General features: G+C 33.9%; 1 protein-coding gene across 2 annotated transcripts; it reads left to right on the top strand.

The window, feature by feature from the left end:
* Positions 1-557: 557 nt before the first annotated feature.
* TMTC3 (transmembrane O-mannosyltransferase targeting cadherins 3) lies at positions 558-24,651 on the top strand (the record flags this gene model as incomplete). 2 transcript variants are annotated; one of them, XM_079549625.1, is made up of 13 exons in its annotated part: positions 558-749; positions 2,065-2,283; positions 6,259-6,358; positions 7,051-7,166; positions 8,773-8,945; positions 10,262-10,514; positions 15,220-15,368; positions 18,327-18,447; positions 19,118-19,229; positions 19,947-20,050; positions 21,160-21,329; positions 21,998-22,224; positions 23,831-24,651. In XM_079549625.1, 13 exons carry the CDS (start codon positions 561-563, stop codon positions 24,649-24,651), a joined length of 2,754 nt encoding a protein of 917 aa, XP_079405751.1. The 2 variants fall into 2 exon arrangements, with proteins under 2 accessions (XP_079405751.1, XP_079405750.1); XM_079549624.1 differs by lacking the exon at positions 2,065-2,283 and having other exon boundaries at positions 561-749.
* Positions 24,652-25,660: the final 1,009 nt, after the last annotated feature.

Here is a 25,660-nt window from a genome sequence, read left to right as displayed (position 1 = left end):
CGTCCTTCAGAGTGTTTGCAGTATGTTATTTTAATTGCATTTGAAACTTTTTATTAGAAACAACTTTTAAACTAAAAAATGCAAATGATTAATGCATTGTCTGCCCTTCTGATAATGTAAGCCATCAGCATGTTAATTTATTCAGGGTTCTAGAGTGCCTAATTTTCAGTTCTCCAGTTTGCAACATTCACTTCAGTTGCACAGCTTTTTGCTGTAAATTACGTCCCAAGTCATCTCCAGTTTTAGGTCTTAGTAGTAGAACGTGAAATGCAATAGTATCAATGTGAAATACAAGTATCCAGTTTGTGTGAGGGCTTTTTAGGTTGGTGGGTTAGCTCTTTAATGAAAATATTTATTTTAAACACTGAATTAGATAAAATGAATAAGACTTGAGGAAAAAAAAATCTGTTAGTGATTTTTAGGTGAATAACATCGTTAACTTATAAAATATGGAAAGTATTAATTTGATTTTATTTATCAAGTATAGTGTTTATTCAGTGAAATTGCCCATTTATCTGTCTGAATATTGCAGCTTTTGTCCATGAAAGATCTTAGAGAAGATGGCTGAAATAAGCCTGAAGGAAGTGGCTCTAATAGTTGGTGTGGTGGCAGCCTGCTACTGGAACAGTCTCTTTTGTGGCTTTGTTTTTGATGATGTTTCAGCAATTTTGGACAACAAAGATTTGCACCCTTCTACTCCATTAAAAAATCTGTTTCAGAATGACTTCTGGGGGACTCCAATGTCTGAGGTAAACTGTCTGTGGAACTTTTAGAGGAAATAGGGGGGAAAAAAAATACAGACAATTTTTACACTTTTTTCCCTAATGTGGTTTTAACCACACTAAAACAGTTGGATGGAATTTGATGATGTTTATATTTTGAACTATCGGATTAGGAGTAGATGTCTCTTGTAATTTTTCCTTTCAGTAAAAGAGCTCATAAGAAAATATTTCAGGTTTCTGTGCTACCTAATTTTAGTACAGAAATTAGACAAATTTGACAATTTTCCCTTCTCCCACATATACATTGACTTAGAATAGTATTTATTTCTAGTGTCTGTCTGGAAGGAAAGATAACACTGAAACAACAAATCTAGGATTTGGAGAATAGGGATTTAATCTATTATGTTCATTTGAGTAAGGATATTGATATGGATTGAGAGTTTTTGGTTAGTAGTCTATGTTGAGTCACTACATTTTTATTTGAAAAGCTGCACTGGCATTAAAGTTGTCAATAAATATCATTAAGCAGCAGTACCAGAAGGGTTTACATAAAATTTGGAAAGTCACACATGCTACCATTGATGGACACATGAGGAAAAGAAAAAAAAAAGACTGTCATACATGTTCTGCCTAAAAGAATTTCCACCTTGTAATCTTCACCTTTTCATGTCTGTAATATGCATCAATTTTATTATGAAATAATAATTGCTAGATCTACAAATAGGCTTTGATATGTAATTTTTGTATAAGGAAAGCTTCCAGACTTTTTCAGACACCCAATCCTGTAGTCATTCAGAGTACATGGGCTCCTAAATTCCAGATCTGATTTTGCACTTAGAAAGCAAACAAAGGTCTGATGAAACTTAGCAAAACTCAGATTAATTTGAATGTTTGTGACTTTTAAATTACGTTTCACATCTTGTGCAGTTTCGGTGTTTTTCATATTTATGTGCAATTTCACATTTCATATGTGCACATTGGCTGGTACACATATTAAGAATATGTAGGTAATACATTTATCTGAGTGCACCAGAATTTTTATTTTCTAAAATATGAAATGTGAGATTGATCAAAGCACCTGAATAATACATTGGAACTGTGGGGAAGATGGAAAAAATAATTAGAGTTAACTTCTCTGTTTCGACAGCTGTATTTTCAATTTAGTTTTCATTTCATTCACTGTACTTCATTGTTAGTATTACTAATTTTAATGTCTTTATTTTTAAGGTAGATGTCAGAATAGTGGGGGGAAATCCTGAGAGCACAGATTTTTAAAAAGATATTTTGGAATAAATGTACTGTTATAAAATGGTTGTGACTCATTTTTTTTATTTCCTTTCAGGAGCGGAGTCATAAATCTTACCGACCCCTCACAGTTCTCACATTTCGCTTTAACTACTTGTTCAGCGAGTTAAATGCAGTTTCTTATCACTTCCTAAATCTCATCTTTCACGGGGTGGTTTGTGTAGTCTTCCTCAAGGTCTGTAAGCTTTTCTTGGACAACCAGAGCAGCATAGTTGCATCCCTGCTCTTTGCAGTGCACCCAATACATACTGAAGCGGTAGGTAAACCTGCTATGTGCTTGATTTGTTCAAACTGCAATTTTTAAGCTTAGATGTTGCATTTTGTGTAAATGGTTATATACAGTAAATCCAAAAGGTGTGTGTTTTTTTTTCTTTCTATATACTGTTTACTCAGCTATTTGTGAATTGTTATAGAGATGACCAACTTTAATGCTCTGATTTGTTTGATGTTCATGCAGCTAATGAGAAATAAGAAACATTCATTTAGCTATAAAATAATTTGAGACTCTTCTGTGACCATTTCACTTTTATTATGATGACTGCTTTAGCTCGCATAATATTTGTGTTTTGTGATGTAGTGTTTTACAAGTACTATCAGTACCTCTCAATTCATTTTCATGAGTTCAGTTCATTTGCTAAGCTACTTATAGCTAATCACAGAGCCTGTTCTACTTTTTTTTAATGCCAGTATATCCTGCTAGTAAGACTCTTGCTAGTATTGTTACTGCTATACTACATTTAACTTAGTTTAGCTTTGTTTGAATGAACATCAGAACGAAGAAATACATATGCCTCTTATTTACCTTTCCATTGATTCTATGGGAGTATTTCTCTGCAGTGGAAAGCAGTATTTATACAAACTGCCTGATTCTATGCTATTTGATGTTTAACCAGTCTTCTAGCAATATTTTGAAGTAAATCTTCATGTGATTAATCAAGTTTCCAGGAGAAACCGTGATAAAGCAGATACATAGAATTTTCTGTTGTTCCTTCCGTATCATGTAGGTTGGCTCACCTAGATTTCACTTCACGTTTGTTGCAAAGCCTATTCAAAAACTCTTTTTTCTCTTATGTTGTCACATAGTTTTCAGAAAATTGTAAATATTAGAAGCACAGAATCATTAAGGTTGGAAATGACCTCTAAGATCATCGAGTCCAACTGTTCACCCATCACCACCGTACCCATCACCATTCACAGGTGCAGATACCATTTTGGGTTCCAGATTGGACAGCCTGTAATTCTTGAATGAATTTCTCTAGAGCACAGGGAAGGAAATTTGTCCTTTGTGGCTTTCCTTCTTGTTGAGGAGTGAATATCTCATAAAGATAATAATCCTGTAACTTTTATATCATAGAAGTAATGTAGAGACCTTTTCTTGGCCCTGTTGGACACAGCTTGCCGTTTTTGAACACGGGTTCCTACTTCTGGACATATCCATCCAGAGTTCTAATCTTTCTTTCTTGTTAAGTCAGAAATCTCTTTCCGTAGAAATTCAGAAAACTACATCTATGTATTTCAAGCAAATTTTTATAGAAAATAAGTTCAGAGTGTTTATAATTGGCTGCTATCTGAGCTATTGTTATGTCCTCTCTGTAAGAAAATGAATGCATGTTTAAAATTACAGAAGTTAAATTTCTAAAAAAATACATTATTGGGGAAAGCAAGGGTTAGATAATGTGTTAGTTCTGCTTGCTTTTCTGTTTCTTTGAAAAAAACATGCTTAAGTTTCAAAGTTTGGCTTTGCTTATTTATAGTAAATGTGATAGCATCTTTATAGGAGCATTAGCAAGTTGCTAGTGACTTAGGTTACTGATTTGTGTTTGTGTAATTCTTTTTTCACTTCTTTCATTGTATGATTCTATGAATCCATTAGTTTGTTTTGCTTGAATTGTCAGATTCTTTTTGAGATAACAGTAACACAGTTAACTGCTCTTAATACCTCGCAATAGAATTACCAAAGAGTTGCGTAAGGCCTGTGAAACCACACAAGCTTATTCTTTAATGCAATGTATTATGAAGCCATAAAGTACAGTTGAAGCAAAATAATGTAGTAATGTGTGCAGTATTTGATGTTAGCCACATGAGGGCACTTTAAGACTGCACAATTACTAGAACTTTGTCCTGTACTTAAAACCTTTGTATACTCTTGAGATTCCGCTGCTGTTGTGTATGTAGGTACTCAACAGAAAAATAATTTATTTCTCCCCACATTTAAATTTAAGCTTTCTGATTTTGAGACATACTGTATTTTATTCTTTCTAGTGTTTGCATGGAGAATGCCATGTAACGTACAACTAAGAAAAGATTCTTGTATTTGAAAGTTGTAGTTTGTGCATAAGGAAATGAGGTAATAACTGACTGTATTTTAGAATCTTAGACTTGGGTGTCAAGTGACTTACTCAGACTTTAATAAGAACTCTAGAAAGGTTGCAGTCCTAGTTTTCATATCATTCGATAGTACTTCTTGTTTCAAATATCTTGTTGGATATTTGAAATGTATCTGAAATTAATTCCTTCAATTTAGTCTTATTGTTTTACAAAAGAGTTTGAAATAGGAGATATAATACATGCAATATCAAACCTTTACCTGTTTGTTGACAAAGGGATTTGTCTTGGAAAATCTAATGGAACAGCATAAATAGAGAGGAAAAAAAATTCTGCTTGACTTGAGAGAGAAAATGGGCTGTTGAGAAAGTAATATATCATTTTTGAGGAAAAATGATTGAAAAATGCTGTCCATCTCACTTGTACTTGTCTCTGAGTTCCAGTTCAGACATTCTACCTAGCTTGTGTCCGTTCAGGCCAGAAGCATTTTGACCACCCACTGAGCTCAAGGGATGTCAAGTAACCTTGTAAATGCTGGAGTCTTCTCTTCATAAGTCAGCTTTGTATCCAGAAATAGTCTCTCTTTTTGTTGGGATTGTGGAGGCACACCAGCAAACTTGCTTTACCTATGATCTCCTTCAACAGATCTAAATTCTACTTCATGCTGGACAATTTTGTGGTGCAGACCAAGAGTCTTTGAAACATCTGAGACCAAACAGTTTTGAAACAAGTATCTTTGTACTACCCAAAATGTTAACACAGTTACTGATGCCATACCAGTTTTGAAATATGCTTTGTGACTGTGCATGTTTCAGTGAGTCCTTTGGTAAATTTAAACTTGGTGAACTGTACTGCCAATGGAAGCAACAGAGAATGATTTCAAAGTCAGTTCTGAATGTTTGTTTTTTTAACACCATGACCTTGGATATTGAATTACTTTCTCTTTAATGCTGTGCTGGATCAATCGTGCTTGACCAGGAATGTACCTAGCTATAAAAATTTCTAGCACAATCTGGATGGCCAAGAGTCACATTTGAACATCATTGTAATTACATGGTGAGCTATGAGGTTTTTGTAGCCAAATTTGACTGTCAACCTTGGTATAGTACGCTGCTTTCAACTTGTTTGCTCAAAAAGAACCCAAGAGTAATCAGACACATTACAGGCAGTCGTAAATGATACTATAGTTAGAACAGTGGCTACTACAGTAGATACTAATGTAGTGCTTCTCCACATCTTCGTAGAATCCTTTTCTCTGTGTCCAACTACTGAGAGAGGGCAGTACCTGTAATGTTAATATTGCCAGCAAAATTATCATTCAAAAAATTGTCAAACCTGTAGTAAAGCCTGAGCCGTTCTTTACCTTCACTACTCAGTTTGACATCAGTGTACAGATAACTTTGTAGCATCACTTAGGTGAGTGCTTCTTTCAGATTCAGCTCCAGTTATTCAGCTTAAAAAGGCATGGATAAAAATAACAATTGTAGTTTCTGTATGTCACTGTTTGCAGGGTGTGTATGTAAGTGAATGTGACAAGATCTTTCTTCCAATTTTTGTTGATGAAAGCCAGTTTATTTGAAGTATTACTTCAAATAAAGTCATTATTCTACTCAAATTCTGCCTCAAGTGCTATTTGTGGCTGGTATTATTGAAGATAAGACAATATAGCATTTCTCAATTATCTCATTTATGGTGGTACTTATAAGCGGTGGTATATCAGGTATCTGAAGGGATGTCTATATCGTAGTGTTTATTTTTCAGCTGTGATTGAACTGAAAGGAGTCTTGATCTTATTAAACTTCTAGTTTACAGATTGTGTTTATTCATATCCCAATAATATTGGCATGCACTAGTCTAATACTAGAAGCCAACTAGAATTTGTTTTTTTTTCTTCTTTCTCTTTTAGGTAACTGGAGTTGTGGGCAGAGCAGAGCTTTTATCATCTATCTTTTTTCTAGCTGCATTTTTATCATACACTAAATCTAAAGGACCAGATAATACCATAGGTAAATGACCTCCAAATATGTGTATCTTAATTTCTGTATTAGTGATAAAGAGCTCTTAAAATGGCAATGCTCATATGCTGGTTATTAAGCAAATATCAAAGAATTTCCCAAAAGCCATCAACCCCATAATATCCCTGTAGCAGTACTTCCAGTCACAAATTGCGTTTTATTTTCTTCAAGACTAAAGCATTTTTTAAAATGTTTTGTTAAACCTTGAGTTCTCTAATGACAGAGATTCTTGTACTAACTCCATTGAATGCAGGTGGAAGTATTCTTAGATCCTTCAGTTGGTCCCAAGTAAGCTGCAGTTTCAGTAGAGGTGTAGGAGGCTTATCACTTTTCCAGAGTCAGTTTGACCTTGTGAAAATTTATGACTGCCTTTAAAACATACATTTGAAAAGTTATCCTGGTGAGTTAGGAAAGATTGTTTTTTTTCTTTCTTATCAAGAGATCCAACCTTTGCCTTTTAATTAGTTCTTTCAGTTTAAGGGAGGCAGTTTTAAAACTGGTAACTTGTAAATAATTTTCTGTAGGATAAGACTGGGAATGTTGCCTTGAATAACAACTGACATGTTGGGTAAATTTATAGAGCACGTTCAAACATAAAGAATCAGTCTTCATCTCTCAGGTTAACTTACTAAGTTTTTTGTTGTAATATGAAACATTTTCAATTGTGTCTTCTTGATTTGCAGTGTGGACTCCCATTGCATTGACTGTGTTTCTAGTAGCTGTTGCAACACTGTGTAAAGAACAAGGAATTACAGTGGTGGGGATATGCTGTGTCTATGAAGTATTTATTGCTCAAGGGGTAAGATGCAGTTGAAATTCAGATTCTTTTCAAGAATTCTGTAAAAAGACATTGAAGACTTAGAAGCATAATATTTCATCACTGATTTTGTCAGCTCAAGCTAATTCTGTAGTTACATTAAAATCTTCAGATGTTCTTTTTGACTTAATTGATGTTTAAAATACATTCATCATGGACAGGGATTCATATGCCTTCTAAGTTGTCTTTTACATAGGAAACATATATTACTGAATTACTTGAGGAAGGAATCCCATATCTGTATGAAAACCTCATGTTTTAGTTTATTAAGGCTTGCAAAGACTTGTATAAGTCTTGATTAAAGTATTGAGGTGCATACAGATAGAGATTTGGTTTTTAAATCCTTTAAATAAAGGATTTAAAGTAGAGAACATACATTCTGAAGATGCACTTCATGAGTTTCTTATGAATAACTAGATGTTTTGGAGTATGTTGTTTGAATCAGTATTACTTTAATGAAATTTGTTGCTTTAAGAATTACTTCAGTTTCTAATCTAAAGGCTTCATGCTGAGCATTGCTAAGTCCATACATGAACTTTTCTTTAGAGAAACATTTTTCCTTTAGTGAAAGATTTACTGACTTTTTAATAGTCAACTCATAGGCAGTTAAAAATATATATAAATAATGCAAGAAAATATTTTGAATGTACTATTCCTTAATTATTTAAATTATGAATTGTTATTTTGTAAAAGGTGAAAGATTGTCTACCTTAGCATGCTCAAGGCTAAAATTACACATACTTGTAATTGAAGAAATCTGTTTGCAACTATTTGGCTTTATGTGTCAAGTGAATAAGCATGTCATTTTCAAACTGGATTTCTAAAGGAATGATCTGTATGTGTCCATACTTTTCACGCCTCTACTTTTCAAAGTAACTTTTTATCTAAATCTAATTTTTTAAAATTTTTTAACAAGTTTGTGCAAGTCAGTTGAGTAGAATAGATAAAATGTAAACAAAGTCTTCTGCTGAGAGTGTAAGTGTAGCATGAACCTACCAATGTCTGTACTTCGATTAGCCAGTGTATGTGAAGCCATAAGTTGTCCCTAGTGCAAGAAATGAAGGCACAGGCAACGAAGTTGGTGCACTGGGAAGAAATCAGGTTACATAATGTTCAAGATTGTAACACTCGAGTCAGGGACAAGTAGGTTAGTGCAGTAGAGGAGTAAAATTGAAAGCCATGGCTGATCAGAAATAAGGTATTTCTACAGTACCTGGATATTTTGTTCATTGGACAAATTTTCAAAGGGGCTAATAATTAAAAAAAAAAAAAAAAAGTAAAATTTATTTCATGGTCATACTTTGTTTTATGAATTCTGTGCTTGAGGATGGAACACTTTTTCATCTGTCAGTACAAAATACAGTATTAAAGGAATGCGAGTTCTGCGGTGATAGTGCTAGTAATAATACTTAGGTAGAATTGTTTTTATTAGAATGGTGCACTTGGGAGTGGGGCATGTGGAAAACAGAAACATGGATTAAGTATTTGAAGCATGCTTTTACAGAAAAACAAGTCAAAAAAAGATGAAATACCTTTTATTTACCTAAGTTAATGAATACACTGATTAACAACACCTTTTCCTTTGCAGTATACCTTGCCAGTTCTGTGGGATACAGCTGTTCAGATTCTTCGAGGAAAGGGCAGTGTTCCTTTCTCCATGCTCCAAACACTGTTGAAGCTCATAGTCCTAATGTTTAGTACACTGCTTCTTGTTGTTGTCAGAGTCCAGGTTATCCAGTCTCAACTTCCAGTGTTTACAAGGTAATGGAAAGTGTCTTGCTTACGGGTACTGATACATAAGATGATTTAATGATATTTGAATAAAATGTTCAAAGATGCATTACCTAAGGTGTCTAAAAAGATGCTGTTAAAAAAAAAAAAAAACCTTTTGGTTGCTAATTAGCTCTTATGATGTAGAAATTAAGTTTCATTATGGATTTTTTTCTTTTTTGACTTCGTGTCTGAAACTTGTCTGAGTACTTCAGAACTTTTAACAAGTATTTCCTTGTCTACATATGATTAATTGTTTTTTTTGTTTTCTATGGAGAACACGTGTATCTTCAGGTACAGAATCTAAGATAAATATATATGAATACTGTTAGAACAGAAAAACTGTAATTTACTGTGAAAATGTGAAATAATATAAAAGTGTAATGTTTTTCCTTGATAGAACTTTCAAAAACTTTTAAAATGATAAATGGAGCAACTCTCAGGAAGAGGGCTGTAAATCATTGTTTGTTGAAACAATCAATCAACAAACATTTGTTTCCTTAAGAAATCATTCAGTTTGTTAAAACAGAATGGTTACATTCCTAAACATTCCCAATTCTTAAAGTGTTTCAGAGAAGGCTCTGTCCTGCGATGCTAAGATGCAATGTCATGCATGAGTCACCAGGGTACACACTTTACAAATGCAGGAAGATTAGTGCAAGAGCTATTGTGCAAAGGCTGCTCTGTAACTAATACCTTCTACTTTATTATGTTGGCTCACAATATCAGAAGCAGATGTTAGTAGTATGGCAGTAGACGCTGAATCTTCCCGCCAATATTTTGCTACATTTTGTTGCCATGTGACAGATGGCAGCAGAGGGGGAGTGTGATAAAATGGCATCTGACGTGGAAGTGCATAAATGCAAAGGTGTCATTGAATTCCTCCATGCAGGAAAAAATGGTACCCATTGGCACTTGCTGAATTTTTATGGAGATAGACAGTAGATATGAGCACAGTGAAGCAGTGGTGACAACAGTGTGAAAGACGAGCCACTTCCAGATGTCAATGCACAACTGTCACACCACAAAACAAAGAGTGTCTTGATCAGCTCATAGTAGTGATGATTTTGAAAAACTGTTCTGTGGCTGAGAATTGTCTCTGTCAAACAGTGTTATTGTGCTATTTGTATCTGTTGTAGTTTCCACGGAAATAAATAGGAGACATTACTTTCAGAGTGACCTAAGTATGAAGCTGTAATTTGCAGTTCTAGCTGTGATCTAGAGTTGCTTGCTTCCGGTCTTAAAATCAATGAAGATCATTATTTGCTTTCATTAAAAGCTCATTTTTCTCCTTTATTTTTCTTTAGGTTTGATAACCCAGCTGCTGTAAGTCCATCTCCAGCAAGGCAGCTGACTTTCAACTACCTCCTCCCTGTAAATGCTTGGCTTCTTCTCAACCCCTCAGAATTATGCTGTGACTGGACAATGGGAACTATCCCACTTGTGGAGTCTTTGTTAGACATCAGAAATGTTGCCACCCTTACATTCTTTTGCTTTCTGGGATCTTTGACTGTCTTCAGTCTCCGATATCCTGGGGATTCCTCCAAGACTGTACTGATGGTATGATTGATACATTCATATTTTTTTTATCCTTCTTCTCCCTGAATGTAACTGGCTTAGGATGTTTCATCACCTACCTAATCTTTGGTAACACTATGATGTATCTTCTTCTGGACTAGAGTGAACATGTGAGAGAAGAGAAAAATTGTTATAGCAGTTAAGCCTTTGAATTGTAATTAAGTATGTGTCAGGGATGAGATGGGGTAAAATAAACAAGAATGAATATGGCTATTTTTTATTTGCCAACTGTATTATGGCTGTTTTGAAATATTCAGAAGTTGGCTAGAAAACTGGAGTTTTCAGCATTAATAAAAACACTCCTCTTTAGTCTTTTCTGTTTTCTAAATGAAAACTAGATTTGTCACCCTAAAAAATCACTTCCTTTTTTTTTTTTTTTTTTTTTTTTTGCTAATATATGATCTTGGAATTGAAATGGATTCTCAGGAAAGAGTATTTTGTAGGAAATGGAGCAAATGAAAAATATTTTTCATCTAAGAAGTAAAGGTTTTGGTTGCTGCTACTGCAGAATCTCATAAGATGAATGATTAGCTGATAGCATGTTCTTTATTTATGTTCTAAGTCAGTGATGCAATTATGCTTGCAACAGATCTGCACACATAATCTAAGCTTGCCTTAGTAGAAATGTGCTTTTTTTTTAATATGTAACTAGCCAACAGAAGTTTCAAATGGGTGGGAATATTTATGCACAATTAAACAGTAAGAATTTCTCTGCTAATCAGCAGACTTCAGACAGACTTCAATTCATGTTATGACCTAACACAGTTCTAATATAATAATAAGGTCTTCTGAGATTGTTAAGTAAAGCCTGTGAACTACAGTGAGGCTTAAGATAGTATAATCTCTATTTAACAAAAGTTCTTTTCATATATATGTGTGTTGTGTATATAATCTTCTGTGTGATGTTGATTTTCTCTGGAATATCTAAGTGCCTTAAAGCTAATTTCTTAGGAATTGAGATATAAAATATTAAAAATTCGTTTTTATAAAATATTAAAAATTATTTTTTATAACTTTGAACAACACTGAGGTGAGGTAAGGTGAAAGCCATGTTGTCTTACAATTAACCGTTAATATCCTGATGTATACAGGATATTCTGTTACAAGGCTTCTTCACTGTGGCTTCTCTGTTTTACATATTAGAGTTGTAATACCATCTTTAAAATGAAGAAATTGACTCTTTCACAGTTTATAGCAGTTTTCCAGATAGCTATGTTGGAATACAGGTTGGTTTTTTTTTGTTTTTTTGTTTCTTTGTTTGTTTGTTTTGCTTTTCTTAGGGTTTGTTTTTCAGGTTTTTGTTTGTTTTTAGAAAGCATTTTTCCACACTCAGTTCTTAGTACTTCCAATACAAGCTTGACTTTGACTGCTAGCCAAAATAAATTATTGCCCTGACAGGTGTAAGTTCTGTGTGTTGTCTGCATGGATTCCTCCTAACATAAAGGTGCTTTCAGCACATCACAATTGAAAGAGTGACTGTTCATACTGTTTATTTTGAACTCTTAATGAGTCTGACTCCAATGGAGTTATAAAGGGCTTTGTAAAGAACTTTACCAGTCTCTAGCACATTTTGGCTCTTCCATTAGCCCCCTGTAACCCTCAGGTCTGATACTGAAGCCTAAGGTAGATTCGCAAGTGACTTTCTTTTATGAGATTGAAAACAGTACAACTTCAAGCCTCCTGGAAAAATAGACATGTTTATTTTTACTTTGCGTATAATCAATGAATATATAGATATTATAATTTAGAAATGTATAAGAAAGTTAAGCTAAACAGGTTACCATGCTAAAGAAGAATGGATGGAAAGCTTATCCTGGTCCTTGGCTTGCTGAGAAGACTCCAACAGGAGCAATTTCTAGAAGAGATCCTTCCCCAGTGGTAGTCAGTTCTCAAATGGGGTCTAGGAGAGGTGGAGCCAGGCTCCAGCCCTTTCCATAGCACAGGTGAATTGCCTTAACCTGTGCTCCTAGGGCTGACTCATTGCTCACCTCAGGTTGTCACTCAGAGGTTCGGGCTGTGATTCAGCAGTTCCCATACACTGCAAATAAAATGCAAAGGAGACAGAACCAAAATATGAGAGAGATCCAAAATACAAGACAGAAGGGAGACTTCAAGCATGTCTCAGTATGTCTTTCTGCATTTGCTGGGTATGGATGTGGGTGTTGTACTTCTTGTGAGACAAGAAGACAAGAGACAGAAGAATGGATTCCTCCTCCTACTTCTGCAAGTGACAGTGGACATCCCACAGTTCCTTACAAGTATTCTCACAGGATGAACTAAGAAGAAATGTGGAAGTTGAAGGACCCATTTTCAGCCATAATCTATTTAAAACCAGTTATGTCTATGAAGAATAACTTTGGTAAGTTGATGGCATTCTATTTTACTTTGTCATATTTTTATTTTTGCAATAAGTCCTAAAATTGCCTTTTCAAAATAACAGAACTGCAACAGTTCTAAACAGATAAATTGGTTCTTTGAAGTAGCTAATTTATTTTTTCAACTGATAACATTAAACTAACAAAAAAAATGGAATTGTGTATAGCAAATCAGAACTCATGCTTTGGCATGTTAATGACATTATGCTGCTTGAAATAATTGATTATTTTGACATTAATGAAGGACGTAAATAGAAACAAAATTCTCTTAAGCAACTGAAGTATTTTATACTCACTGTTTGCTCAGTCCTTGTGAACAGTCAGATAACTTACTGTCAGAGTTAGTGACCTTTCAAAATAAGTTGCAGTATAAATATTGAAAATATTTAGTACTAAAAATAGCACAGATCTAGAATTACTTTGGTGTCTTCTCACTAGGTTCCAGAATCAAGCTGTGATGGCTTTTATTTTTGATGTGAAGTATTTTGGGTATACACTTGCCTTTGTTAGCTACCAAAATTTTAATAAAGTTTATCTCTTGATAAATGCTTAGTGTTCCTAATAAAGATGCTTTATTATTATCCTTCTTCATGTCTCTCTTATGTTTAGATCTGTACTCAATCTAAAAACTTCTTGGCTTTTTACTGTGCAAATGTCAAGAGCAGAGAGAGTATCTTTAGGCTTCTCAGAGAAAGTCTTTAGAACTTTTAAGTGACGTAACAGCCAAGACATCAGTACTTCTAAATTCTTTGATACTTGATTCTGTGCTTACATTTAAGTCTTTGAAATATTTCCTTGTGAACAGTAATCTGGCGGTTCACTTATTCATCATAGTTTATGGTCATATTTCAGAGTTTGTCATGTGCTTTGTGCTTTCTGCACACTCTAGATGTTTCTTTCTCTTCTAGGTTTTTCAGTTGCCTTGACTGGGACTTTTTTTTTTTTTTTTTCAACTGAACCTCTGCACCTGCTGAAAGACTGATAAAGAGAGTGAATGAAAAGAAGACATTTTTATCTACTGGAGCTTTGAGCCTGTCACTTACGAAATTGTATTTGAAGGACAGTATACTAAGGAGAGACAAAGGGACTGAAAGAGAATTTCAGTAAAACATTGTGTAACATGTTGCCATCAGAAAAATTTAAAAAGAACAGACCATGCAAAAACCTTGTTACTTAGAGATGATTCTTTTTATTATGTGTCTAGATTGTAAGCACTCAGTGCTACCAGGCACTTGCTGTGTGAGCTGAGGAATCCTTCCCACTGGAAAACAGTGGATTTCACTGTTCTGCTGTATACTTGTTAACCTTGGGGCTTTGAGATCAATGTCCTTACTGTATTAAAAAAAAAAATTTAAAAAATAGCAATAACGGAAAAACTACCTTCTTAAAATCTTCAGAGATGACTTCTTCAAATCAGTGTTTTAAAATGAGTTAATTTGTTTAAAAAAAAATGTACGAGTCTTATAGATTGTACAGTGTACTGCATTGTGAATGGCTTTTATTTAAAAAGTCTGCAAAACAGCAGCACTTTTTTTTTGCTTCCAAGTATGCTTGGAAGATGCTTTCTGTTGATTTTCTTTTGTACAAGTTTGCAAATTACAAATTTCTAGAAAATTCAAGATTTTATTAAAAGTAGTACTCAGTTTATGCAGGGGTTTGGATTTTTTGTTTTTGTTATTTGTAACTTGGATGCCATGTATATAGAAATAACTACTTAAACCTTCTGATGATATCAGATATTGTAAAGCTCTTAGTCACTCAGAACTTAAAGCAAAAGATTGTATCCTTTGAAACAGATGGTTTTCTATCTGTACTCAATCTAAGAGCTACAGTTAAGGAAGTTGATGAGTTCATTATCATTTTAGATATTTTTGTGTGCCTGTAGTGTGGTGTCTTAACATAGATGTTAATTCAATGGTTGATTCTGGTTTTTATTATTCATATTTTTAAGAGAAGCTAAAAATTGATTTCATTGTAAAAATAAGTGCTTTTTTACACTGTAAGTTGGTATAAAATTTTTATTGTTATGGAAGATAATGTCCAAGATTGTAGGACTGCCATGTTTTTGTATGTGTAACTTATTAAAATCCTGTTTTGTGCTTGATCATTTCATGTTAGTGTTTTGTCATACAGCTGCTTTTTTCTGTAGTATGGAAAACCAAATACGTTTGTTGATTGTTAAATAAGGAGTGTCATTTGCAAGTTCTAAGTTTCCATTTTCAGAATGGTCTCAATGTAAAACAGATCTGGTTATCAGTACAGTCTGTCACAACCCAATCTTGCTTACTAATTCATTTGTATTTCCTTTCTAGGCACTCTGCTTAATAGTGCTGCCATTCATTCCTGCATCAAATCTGTTTTTTCCTGTTGGATTTGTAGTAGCAGAACGAGTGTTGTATGTTCCTAGCATGGGATTCTGCATTTTAGTAGCGCATGGATGGAAGAAATTATCAAATAACAGGTATGGTAGGTATATCCATAACTGGTTTAACTCATCTCTCTTTGTTTAATAAAGGATAAACCTATTTATGACTGCTAGCTCTCCCTGTAGATCTTTTAGTGGTGTTATTACATTACAACTCTTGTACTGTGTCCAGCTTTTATTATTGAATGTGGAGTAGTGACAGCTTGGCTGTCATGTGAACAGATGACAAGAAGGAACTTAGGAGACCAGTGGATATTTTCATTTATAAGCACATATGCATCATCATCAACATTGCTTTCAGAACAGTAGATTAGCTGTTTTCCCTGTAGAAGAGTTTAGTGCTTTAAAGGATAGCCGTTTGCTAGACAGTTTATTAGGAAAAACGCTTCTACATCAGCAGGTACCTTTGATTAAATTTGTCCACGTGCATGTTGGACGTGCAGTCAGAAGCTTGACATCTTAAGTTACTCATCCAGTTAAGTACTTAAAATTAAGTATTTAAAAATTAACTGTTGTTGAGCTTAGTGCTACAAAGAAGGTACACTAGAAGTTACTTTTTGCTGTCCAATTTGAATTCCATAGTATCGTAACTGGTAACTTCATGATCTTTTCAGTCGGTGCTACATTCTTATTTGTGAAGTAAAAGTGATGTACAGCTTGTAAGATGAAAGGATAATGTATTTAATTCAGTTATTCAACTTAGTTTTTAGATTTTTAGGTCAAAATCTTAAAATCTTTGCTGAAGATCAGAACTTCTGATAGAAGTATGCGGCCTACAGGAAATTTTCATGACTTGATTATGCAGACATTATCATGACATCATGGCCTTTAATCTTTTTTTTAGTATGTTTTTAGTTTAATGGATAGCAGCTTGCCATGGTTGGTCAGACCATTTTGCCAAATAGAGATTTTTGTAATTATTTGGAAGTATTAAGTTTAAAATTTGTTAGAGGTTGGATTTGGAGAGTGATTCAGATTTTAAGAAAAGTTTTCAGAAAATGAGATTTTTTTGTATTTTTATTTTAGTAGATAAACCAAATTAATAGAAGTACAGGATGAGTTTAAGGATCTTAGAAAGTGCACCTTAGTGCACTGATCCTTTACCTTTTAAAAAGAATACTAAATGCTGATACTAAATGCTGAGATTCCTCTCCAGCATGAGGCATTGTTGTTACTTTTCTGAGGGCTGTAGAAGGTTAATTTGAAAGAAAATACATGTTTTAAATACTTCTGGCACCAAACATTTTAGAACGCAAGCTACACATTGCTGTGAAATGGATTGCCTAGTTATCTCATCTCTTTTATGTGAAGAAACATGATACTCTTTTTGAAATCATTTTTAAGGATTAAGCAAAAGCATTCTAGACTAAATTCAATTTATACCTCAATTAAAGGTGTTTACTGACTAAAGTTTAGGTACTGCATGTGTGTATCAGTCTGCAGCACATGAAATTATCTTATTTACTGATAAAACATTCAGAGTTCAAGTTCTAAGAATGAATATCAGAGCTGTTCAGTATTTGTTTAACTAAAGAATGTTTTAGATAAGAATTTCGCACTTGGAAATTCTGCTCAAAAGCATATTTTGAATGTATCTTCAGTTTTCTGCTGCCTTCTACATTGATCTGTGAATGCTTCTTCCTGACATGAATGCTTTAACCTTGTTACCCCAGTGCTTGCTTGGAGAACTGGAAGGCAGCAGTCTATGTTGTCTGCTGTCTTTAGATGTGAGACCTTGCAGGATAACTTGTGTTAATTGGCACTGCCAAAGCTGACAGCTGGATAAGGAAAAATCCATGATTCCCTGTGGGAGTGAGGAGAAAGTATTACCACAATCCCAGTATGATGCGAAAAAAATAAAGTGATGTGACAGAAAACAAGGATCCAGGAGAGGACAGGCAGAGAGGAAAATTAGGCAGCAGTGTGGCTTACTACAAAAATACAGGCAGTCAGTGCTCTAAAAAGTCTCCCGATGTGGAAAAGGCTCCTTACTTCAGAAACAAGATTGGGGAAAATAGCTTTCTTATGAGCCTGGTGAAGATATGGAGTAGTGCATGCATCAGTTCTTGCTAATTGCTTTGCTTAAATGTTGAAATACCTCTCATAATTCTGCTGTTCTACATATTAATTCATTTAAAAAACAAAATAGCAGTACAACCAAGCACTGTCCTGATCAAATGTATGGCTTTTTGTATGTGAGGGGAAGTCTTGTGTTTTTTATCAAGCCTCTGTGAAATACATAGGTCTGTGAACAACTTTTGCAAAAACCAAGAAATAGTTGGAAAGGCTGAATAACAGTAATGTCTGCTTGAGAGTGAGGTTTTTAATGATTGTTAATAAAGTGATGTTCTTAATTGGAGGAAGGCTGGGTAGGTATCTAGTATGTGTTTTCACAATTAGATCCATCTGATCCGTCTGTTAAAATTTAGTTCATGTTAAACCAAATGATGTTTAAACTTCAGAAAATAAACAAAAACTAGATCTAGATGATAGTTGTTGATAGTCTAGTCAGAGTGGGATTTCTTCTCCTAGTAATTCAATAAATGTTTAGATGTTGTATTAAGGGACATGGTTTAGTAGGGAAATACTGGTGGTAGGTAGACAGTTGGACTGCATGGACTGGTCTTTTCCAACATTGACTCTATGACACTAACTATGATTCTGATTTGCAGTTTTCATAATAAAAAATAAGTTGTTAAAATACTAAATCTTTCTCCTTTTTGTTTGAGTTTTATTTGCTTATGGAATGTTGAACGGCCTCTACAGGAGACCTCTCTAATAAGAAGTGTTTTATAGTGTGGAAAACATTAGTAATATGTTTAGTAAAGAACTTGTATGGATTATTAAATAAAAGAATGGGATAATATTTTATATTTTTTTCATTCCTCAGTTTATTTGGCTTCTAGCATAGAAGATGCTTCATTTAATATAAATTAGAATTGTTTGCGTGCTTTTAATAATTCTTTGTTTTGTTGCCTTTTTTCTATTTAATAGCATGCTAAGAAAAATTTCTTGGGTTTGTTTGGCTGTGGTACTGTTCACACATGCCTTGAAAACACTGCACAGAAACTGGGATTGGGAATCAGAGTACACATTGTTTATGTCAGCTTTAAAGGTATCGTATCTTAATTGAAAAGGATAAATGAAATTTTATGTTGATGTTCACGAAAACTGACAGTGCATGATAAGAATGAAGAGAAATTATGCTTGTTCTGCCACTTTGATTTTTGTGGTGACAGTATCTAAATCAATTAGTTGCTTTTGGGAATGCTTTAAAAGCAGCGTGATTCATGTGCAAGAAACAGAAGATTTTTTTTCTTAATGTGTTAAAACAGTTGAATATATTTTCTTTATGCTAGCACAATATGCTTGAATACATAATCTACAAAATTTTTCCATAAAATAGTTTTTATTTTTTCCTAATGTTCATATGGCATGATGGGACAATTTGCATGATGGGACAATTTGAACAACCATCTATTCATTTTTCCATGACAACTATAATGTATTTTAAAATTCTGCAGATTTTTAGGCACTAATAACTAAGGTAAATGTATGTTGAGCAACAAGTTAAATGCAATTGCTCTGTACACAGTGTTATTCTTTACACGTAACAACTTGATTTATTTGTTGTGTGTTTTTTCCAACCTTGAGATGTTGGACTAGATGATCTTAGATGATCCAACCTTTCTGATTCTATGATTCTGTGTAGTTAGAAGAAAATCAAGTGTTGTGTAACTGAGACTCAATACATTATAAATTTATATATATATTATTGTTTTTAGGTAAATAAGAACAATGCAAAGCTATGGAACAATGTGGGGCATGCATTAGAAAATGAAAAGAATTTTGAAAGAGCTTTGCAGTTCTTCATACAAGCCACTCAAGTACAGCCAGGTAAAAGCTTTGACTAAGTGCCATTGAATGGCTTTTTGCTTCTCCTAATGTTACATTAAACTCTGCTTCCTTAAAATGTTATGTTTTGCACCAGTTGAACAGCAAACCGTTTCCCTTGATCCATAGTTTCTCAGTACAATAAAAGTTACTCTTAAGAGATAACGAATTTCCCCCCCCCCCCCCCCAGAAAAAAAAAATTCAATAGAAGTTTCCATCTGTACAAAAATGAAGACTTTTCATGTAAAGCTATTAGTGAAGTTCATCCAAACAGAATGTCATCAAACCTATAATTCCTTTTGAAGCATAATTAGCTATTATTTAATTTCCTCATTTAATGCTAAGGATAGGCAATCTAATATATATCAAAGTGCACATTTACTGTTTTTTCACACTGTTGCTAAAGAAGTTCTGGATAGTACTGGACAACCTTTCCTTCTGAAAACCTAATAAATAACTTTAATGTGCTTTTACTACAGTGGGAAATTAAAGAACTACATCAAAGCATGACCTCTAATTTTTGGCCAAGTATAATACGTTTTTGGTTTATGGTTAAATTATTAACTTCATAATGAAGTTAAAAAATAAATTAGAATTGCTTTTTTTTTTTTTTTGCTGATCTTTATGCAGTACCTGTTCTTAATACTACTCTCAAAGCTTAGATATTTTTTCACGTTACTGAGTGCATGAAAAATTAGAAGTTTCGCTCTTTTCTTCAAGATGACATTGGTGCTCACATGAATGTTGGAAGAACTTACAAAAACTTAAACAAAACTAAAGAAGCTGAGAAATCATACATGATTGCTAAATCATTGATGCCACAGGTAATTAATAACATAATCAGCATGGGGGAGGAGGCAACCTTATCATACCTATATTCAATTTTCTTATTTATTGTTGAAGATATTTGTTGTTTTAAACCTTATTATTAAAGCTTAAATCTCTTAAATAAGGTCATATCGTGTGCTGTTTAAAAATACTAACTTAGACCTTCTTTGTTTAAAAAAAAAAAAAATTATACTGTTCTGGATTTATTTTTTCTTAAATTGAGGAAAAAAAAAAAAAAAAAGAAAGTTAGAAATACAAACTTAGTTTCTAATCACAGTTGTTTTGATTTTCACATCCAGCCAATACATTGATAATGTTTAGTGTTCAAACTCATAGGGGAAGGCTTAAATGCAGTGTTAGAGATGAGACAAGGCAGTTGAAGCAGCAGCAACAAAAAAGAACACCTTTGCTTCAACATGCTTTTATAAACATGTGCTCTGTTACCTTTACCATATGTCAGGTTGTATTTGTATCTAGCAAATGTTATGCATTTTAGCTGTTCAGGAGAGAAGGGGAGGAATATTTTGGATCATAAATAAAGGCAAAAACAGTTAAGGTCAAAATTAGACTTACAGGAAAATCATCAGTCCCTTGAGCAGAGAATATGGCATTAAAATGTTTGCTGTCTGAAGACTTTAGTAAACAATACATAATTTAAAGTGCCATAGCATTTTCATATCTCATAAAAGTTTTTCATCTGCTGTATCAATGGCTGGTATTTCTTCCTTCCTTTCTCCCCCCCAGAAAAAGTGTTCTCATAGAATATCAGCTTAGTCTTTAAGAAATAATCTTTGTATGAGCGAGAACCTTTTACAAGGTCTGATTGGCTGTTAATAGCCATTTGCATGAGCCACATCAAAAAGTAGCAGAGATCAATTAACTGATAATGTCTGTATCAAATTTAAGGTGATGTTGTATGTGCTTATAGAATTAAGGAGACATAGTGTGATGTTTGTATGATTTTTTTTTTTCTGGACTGAAGAGTCTGACAAATGATCTCCACTGGTACCCTATAACAAATGAGGCACACTGAAGTGTTAGATTTCTACTGGTTGTTTTTCATGTTTTCATTCATTGGGATTTGGAAATATATTCTTTTTGACAGATTATTCCAGGTAAAAAATATGCAGCAAGAGTTGCTCCTAACCACCTGAATGTTTATATCAATCTTGCAAACTTAATTCGAGCAAATGAATCTCGCCTCGAAGAAGCAGATCAATTGTATCGACAAGCAATTAGTATGAGGCCAGATTTCAAGCAGGCTTACATCAGCAGGTATCTTTATTAATTTTAGAGATATGTATTCTTGATATTCTTGAATATACTTCTGTTTTATTTGCAGCGCTAGAAATAGTATTTTGTTCATATAAAATTGAAAATGTTTTCAAACTAAAAGAGAAGATTTAGATTGGATATAAGGAAAAAGTTGTTTGTTTGTTTGTTTTTAATGAAGAAATTGAAGCTCTGGAACCAGATATCCAGAGAGATGGTGGATGTCCCATCAGTTGGGGACATTCAAGGTCAGACTGAAGGGGGCTCTGAGTTGCCTGATCTAGCTGTAGATGTCCCTGTTCATTGCGGGGGACTTGAACTAGGTGACGCTTAAGGCTCACTTCCAGCTCAAATGATTTTAGGATTCTCTAAGATGCCTTGACAGTAGCTGTTCCAGGGCCTGTATCAGGAGTCCTTGATGACTTCTGTGTGGGCTTCTTTTTTTTTTTTTTTTGTAGGCTTTTTTGTCCTCGTCACACATCTCCCGTATGCAAAATTCTGAGAGCTTTTGGAATGGTATATAAATAAAGTCCTGTTTTGCATTTAAAAAAAAAAAAAAAAAATTCACATCTACTTTCTGTAGGAAAACAAGCTTCTAAATAAACACTGTCAATTGTTTTTGTACTTCTATCAGTTAAACTTGCTGAAGGTTAAATTTGATTCTTTAACAGGGGAGAGTTACTTTTAAAAATGAACAAGCCTCTGAAAGCTAAGGAAGCTTACCTTAGGGCTCTAGAACTAGACAGAACCAATGCAGACTTGTGGTACAACTTGGCAATTGTTTACATTGAACTGAAAGATCCAACAGAAGCCCTGAAGAATTTTAACCAAGCGCTAGAACTCAACCCAATGCATAAGCTGGCGTTGTTCAACTCAGCCCTGCTAATGCAGGAATCTGGTAAGTTAGTTGTCTCTGTAAGCAATTAGTGTATCTTTGCATTTATAGGATTTTAATGAATTGATGTGTTTTTGAAAAGAAGTAGTATTATAGTATTATAGTAATAGTCATCTTTGTGATTTATTGGTAGCATGTGGAATATGCCAAGTATACATATACTCTAATTGATTAACACCTTGAAAGCTATTTTACACTTTAACATCTTGTTAAGAATAGTGTTATACAAAACTCTTCTTCAGAATTTTTCCTCTATAATCTTAAAAAAAAAAAAAAAAAAAAAAAAAAAAAAGTGAGATGTATAATACTAATGTTCTGAATTTGTTTTGGTTTTATCCATTCCTCATTGACTAAAAAATCTGAATTCTTTGGGTTTTAAATCTAACACTGCGAAATGTTTTCGTAGTTTCCTCTGCAGTATTTCTAATTATCAAGTTGGATTTTCATTAGTTTTGTTTTTCATATGTACAGCTGCTAGCTTAATGAGTAAATGTGTGGCTGTTGCCATAAAAAAAGGCTGTTGAAAGTAATTAGCAAGTGATGAGTAAGGTTTGTTTCCCTTTTTCTTAGGGGTAATTTATCATCTAAACGAGATTATAGAATTGATTGGAGCTGATCCAAATGGATTATTTCTCATCTCTTTTCACATAGTAAGTTAGGCAGTACAAGAAACACTTTGTTTCTTGTCTGAAGTAGCACATAGGCTTCAAGTGAGCAGAAGTATTAGACATCTAGCTTTGCATTAACTCTTACTGGAAGGCACAGAACTGTTTGAGGAGGTGGAAGAAGATAGTTAAAATCAGCTTCCTATTCCCCCCATCCTTCAGTAAGCCTGTGCCTGTAATTCCTTAAAGAATATGTTCACTGAAGTATTCACAAAACCAGCACAGACTACAAGCCAGAACTGCTGCTTTTGTCTGACAGAAGGTTATTTTTAATTTTTTTAAAGTGTTTGATGTGAAATAGAATATATTTTGTGGCTGAATCTAACATCACTGTATGTGATCTCTGTCAACTGTAGTTCTTTTCAATATGTGATCAGATGCTGGAATGGGCTGCCCAGGGAGATGTTTGAGTCAGTATCCCTGGAGGTGTCCAAGAGACATTTAGATGTTGTACTGAGGGACATGGTTTAATGGGAAATACTCTTGGTTGGCAGACAATTGGACTGGATGATCTTTCCCAAACTTGGTGATTCTTTGATTCTGTGTCTTTAAGAAAATGATATTTATTCTAAGTTTGCCTCTGTTAAAAGTGATTTGCTAGAACTGACTTCTCTGCATTCCAGTTGCTCACTCATACGTGAAAATAACCGCTTTTAATCTTGTAGAGACACCTTCTGTATCCGTTGCACTGAATCGTAGTATAATTTAACAGATAATAAGATAATGATGCTTACTTTGGCTACAAGTCCATTGTAAGTAGTTTTGTTCTGTAAAGAAGGTAACTGTCATTTACTTTTACTGTTACACAACACAAATAAAAAGTAGTATTTTAAACCCTTTCCTTTTCACAAATGTTACATTTTAATTTATATAGAAATCAGCAATTTACAGGTCTGGCCTACAAGTGTTTAGAATAAAACTTAAATGTATTTTCTGTCATGTAGGCAATGCTCAGCTTAGACCTGAGGCTAAACAAAGACTGTTAAATTATGTGAAAGAAGAACCACAGGATGCAAATGGTTATTTCAATTTGGGTATGCTGGCAATGGATGACAAAAAAGATACAGAAGCAGAGGCATGGATGAAGAAAGCCATAAAGTTACAGCCAAACTTTCGAAGTGCTTTGTTCAATTTGGCACTGCTTTATTCTCAGACAGCAAAAGAATTGATGGCTTTGCCCATCCTGGAAGACTTATTGAAATACTACCCTGATCATACCAAAGGTCTAATTTTGAAAGGAGATATCCTAATGAACCAAAAGAAGGATATAGTTGGAGCAAAAAAGTGTTTTGAAAAAATTTTGGAACTGGATCCCAACAATGTGCAAGGGAAACATAACCTTTGTGTAGTTTACTTTGAAGAACGAGACTTAATAAAAGCAGAAAAATGTTTGGTGGAAACTCTAGCACTGGCACCTCATGAAGAGTATATTCAACGTCATCTAAACATAGTTAGAAGTAAAATTGCATCACTTAGTGCTCCGGAGCAGTCATCAGTTCCAGCAGATGATACTGCCACTGCTGCTGCAGAAGAAAAAAAAAAAATTCAGAATTCAAAAGAAGTGAAAAATGAGCAGAAATCCTCCCACACAACAGCTGATAACAATAAAGGACGTTCAAAAAATAAGAAACAAGCAGAGAAAAACAGTATGGAAAAAGAAGAGACTCCCAAAAAATCCACAAAAGAAATCAAAGATATTGAGAAAAAGAGAGTTGCTGCTTTGAAAAGACTAGAAGAGATTGAACGTATATTAAATGGTGAATAGCCTTTGTTATGTCATGATAGAGTATGGGAGTGTACTATTTTTAATTGCTGTTTAATATATAAACCAACTGGAAGGTGATTTCAGTATTTTGCAGATAGAACATCTTGACCGTCTGTCACTTAATAAGAAGCAGAATTCGCAGTAATGTTTTATGCAACAAAACTACAACTTTTAAATATGAGGGGGATGGATGGGATTGAAGGATAATGGGCTGAGAACAATTTTAAATACAGAATCTTAAAATTGAGAAAATGACTCAAAAATTATTTGTAAGCCAGGGATATTCAGGAATGTTACTTTAAAAGAGTCAGCAAAAGAACTGAGTAGAGGACTAATGGGATAAGCCAGACACTGCTGCCATAAAAATCTGTTTGTATTAACATTTTCTACATTTCCGTTTGCACATCAGCAGTTTAAATCTTTCTATACCTTTATGCTACATAGAAAAGCATTTTTCTGTGTTACTTGTTTCCAGGGCTCAGCAAAAAGTCAATAAAATGCCACTGGCATGGTATGTATCCATTAGACCATAGGACAATGCAGCAGCAACACTAAAATTTTCAGTTGTGTTCTAAATATGGAATGATACAATAACTGTATTTGTTCTTCACTTACTGCAAAGTTTTGTACAGTTTTACTTGATAACTCCTATGGTGCTCTTAAGATCATTAGAGTCTACTTTTACTTTTAAAGAAAATGTGTTTTTTCTTCAACTATGAAACACCTAGTTGTTTGGGGTTTGGCTTTTGTTCTTTTTTTTTAAATGTATATACATATATACAAAAAAAGGGTTTTTTTTGTTGGTTTTTTTCCCTCAGTTCATTAAATGCTGGCAAATGCACTTTTGGTACAGTAAGCAGTATGCTATGCAGTGGTTCTTGTGAACTGTGTTTCAATGACTGTGGATTGATTCCTTGGTGTAGGAAATTCTTTTTTAGTATAATGGATTTACTGTTCATTGGACAGAATTTTTTGTCTCATGATTTTTTTATGACACTAACTTAAGAGT

The sequence above is a fragment of the Tetrao urogallus genome (assembly GCF_951394365.1).
Source record: "Tetrao urogallus genome assembly, chromosome: 1".
NCBI lineage: Eukaryota > Metazoa > Chordata > Aves > Galliformes > Phasianidae > Tetrao > Tetrao urogallus.
Note: the sequence above shows the minus strand (reverse complement) of the source record. Positions and strands in the feature narration are given on the sequence as shown.